The 978-nt window shown below is 47.5% G+C and overlaps 1 protein-coding gene across 1 annotated transcript in view; it reads left to right on the top strand.

Annotated features, from left to right (window-relative positions):
• Positions 1 to 350: 350 nt before the first annotated feature.
• LOC103460707 (ly6/PLAUR domain-containing protein 1) overlaps positions 351 to 978 on the top strand; it is a 3,863-nt gene continuing 3,235 nt past the window's right edge. Inside the window, exon 1 of the mRNA XM_008402990.2 lies at positions 351 to 457. Coding sequence (XP_008401212.1) covers positions 403 to 457 — 55 coding nt within the window. The 5' untranslated portion in view covers positions 351 to 402. The remainder of the gene's footprint in view (positions 458 to 978) is intronic.

Raw genomic sequence — 978 nt, 5'->3', positions numbered from 1 at the left:
CCCTGTGTGTGATGCCGCCCCTGTGTGTGATGCCGCCCCTGTGTGTGATGCCGCCCCTGTGTGTGATGAGCCGTTCTGTGAATCCCACGTGGCAAATCACTGAATTATCTTTTATTTAATTATTGTTATTTATTTATTTCTGAGAAAATTTTTTACTTTAAAATCAAGTAAAAAATAATATTTTAGTTTTTCAGGCCTGAATCTGAATAAACAGCAAATAAACATGTAAAAACATTAAAACCTAATTAAGCAGCAACAGCCGTGATTGGATCACGTGGTGCGTGAGGCCGGCGGGCACGCGCATGGCCGAGCGCCAGCCGCGGGACTCGGAGCGGAGGAAGAGGAGGAGGAGGAGGAGGAGGAAGAGGAGCGCAGCGTGTCTCCGAGTCTCCGGCTGGCAGGATGCGGCTCCGGCTCCGGACCGTCTCGGTTCTGCTGATGTCCCTCCTCGGCTCAGGTACGGAACCGCAGCTTTCACCGCAACATTCCCGGAATTCCCAAAGTAACTTCCCAACGCGGCGGGATTTGGATCCTGAGACAAATCAGAGCTGCAGGTTGCGGGATCAGTCTGAACCGTGATGGATGTTTCCGGTCCGGTTCTGACCCGGTCCGGTTCTGACCCGGTCCGGTTCTCCTCGAACCTTTATTTCTGGTTCTGATTGTTTGCGGCTCCGCGCGCAGCCACCAGGTGAGTTTAATCAGGGAATCTGCAGATTAGTTTTAATTTCCACTTATAAACCAGAGAAACWAAAATACGGAACATTTAAAACTAATAAATAAAAATATGAACTAAAACTTTTCATTTCAAACCTCGGCTGTGATTCTGATGAAGTTCAGGAAGTTAAAATAAAATAAAAGTCCTGATGGACAGAACAGCTGCTCATTATTAACGCTTCTGGCGTTGAGGGACCGGGAACCCTGAGATGATGACATGAATCTGAGATGATGACATGAATCTGAGATGATGACATGAATCTG

This window comes from Poecilia reticulata, unplaced genomic scaffold (genome assembly GCF_000633615.1).
Source record: "Poecilia reticulata strain Guanapo unplaced genomic scaffold, Guppy_female_1.0+MT scaffold_277, whole genome shotgun sequence".
NCBI lineage: Eukaryota > Metazoa > Chordata > Actinopteri > Cyprinodontiformes > Poeciliidae > Poecilia > Poecilia reticulata.
Note: the sequence above shows the minus strand (reverse complement) of the source record. Positions and strands in the feature narration are given on the sequence as shown.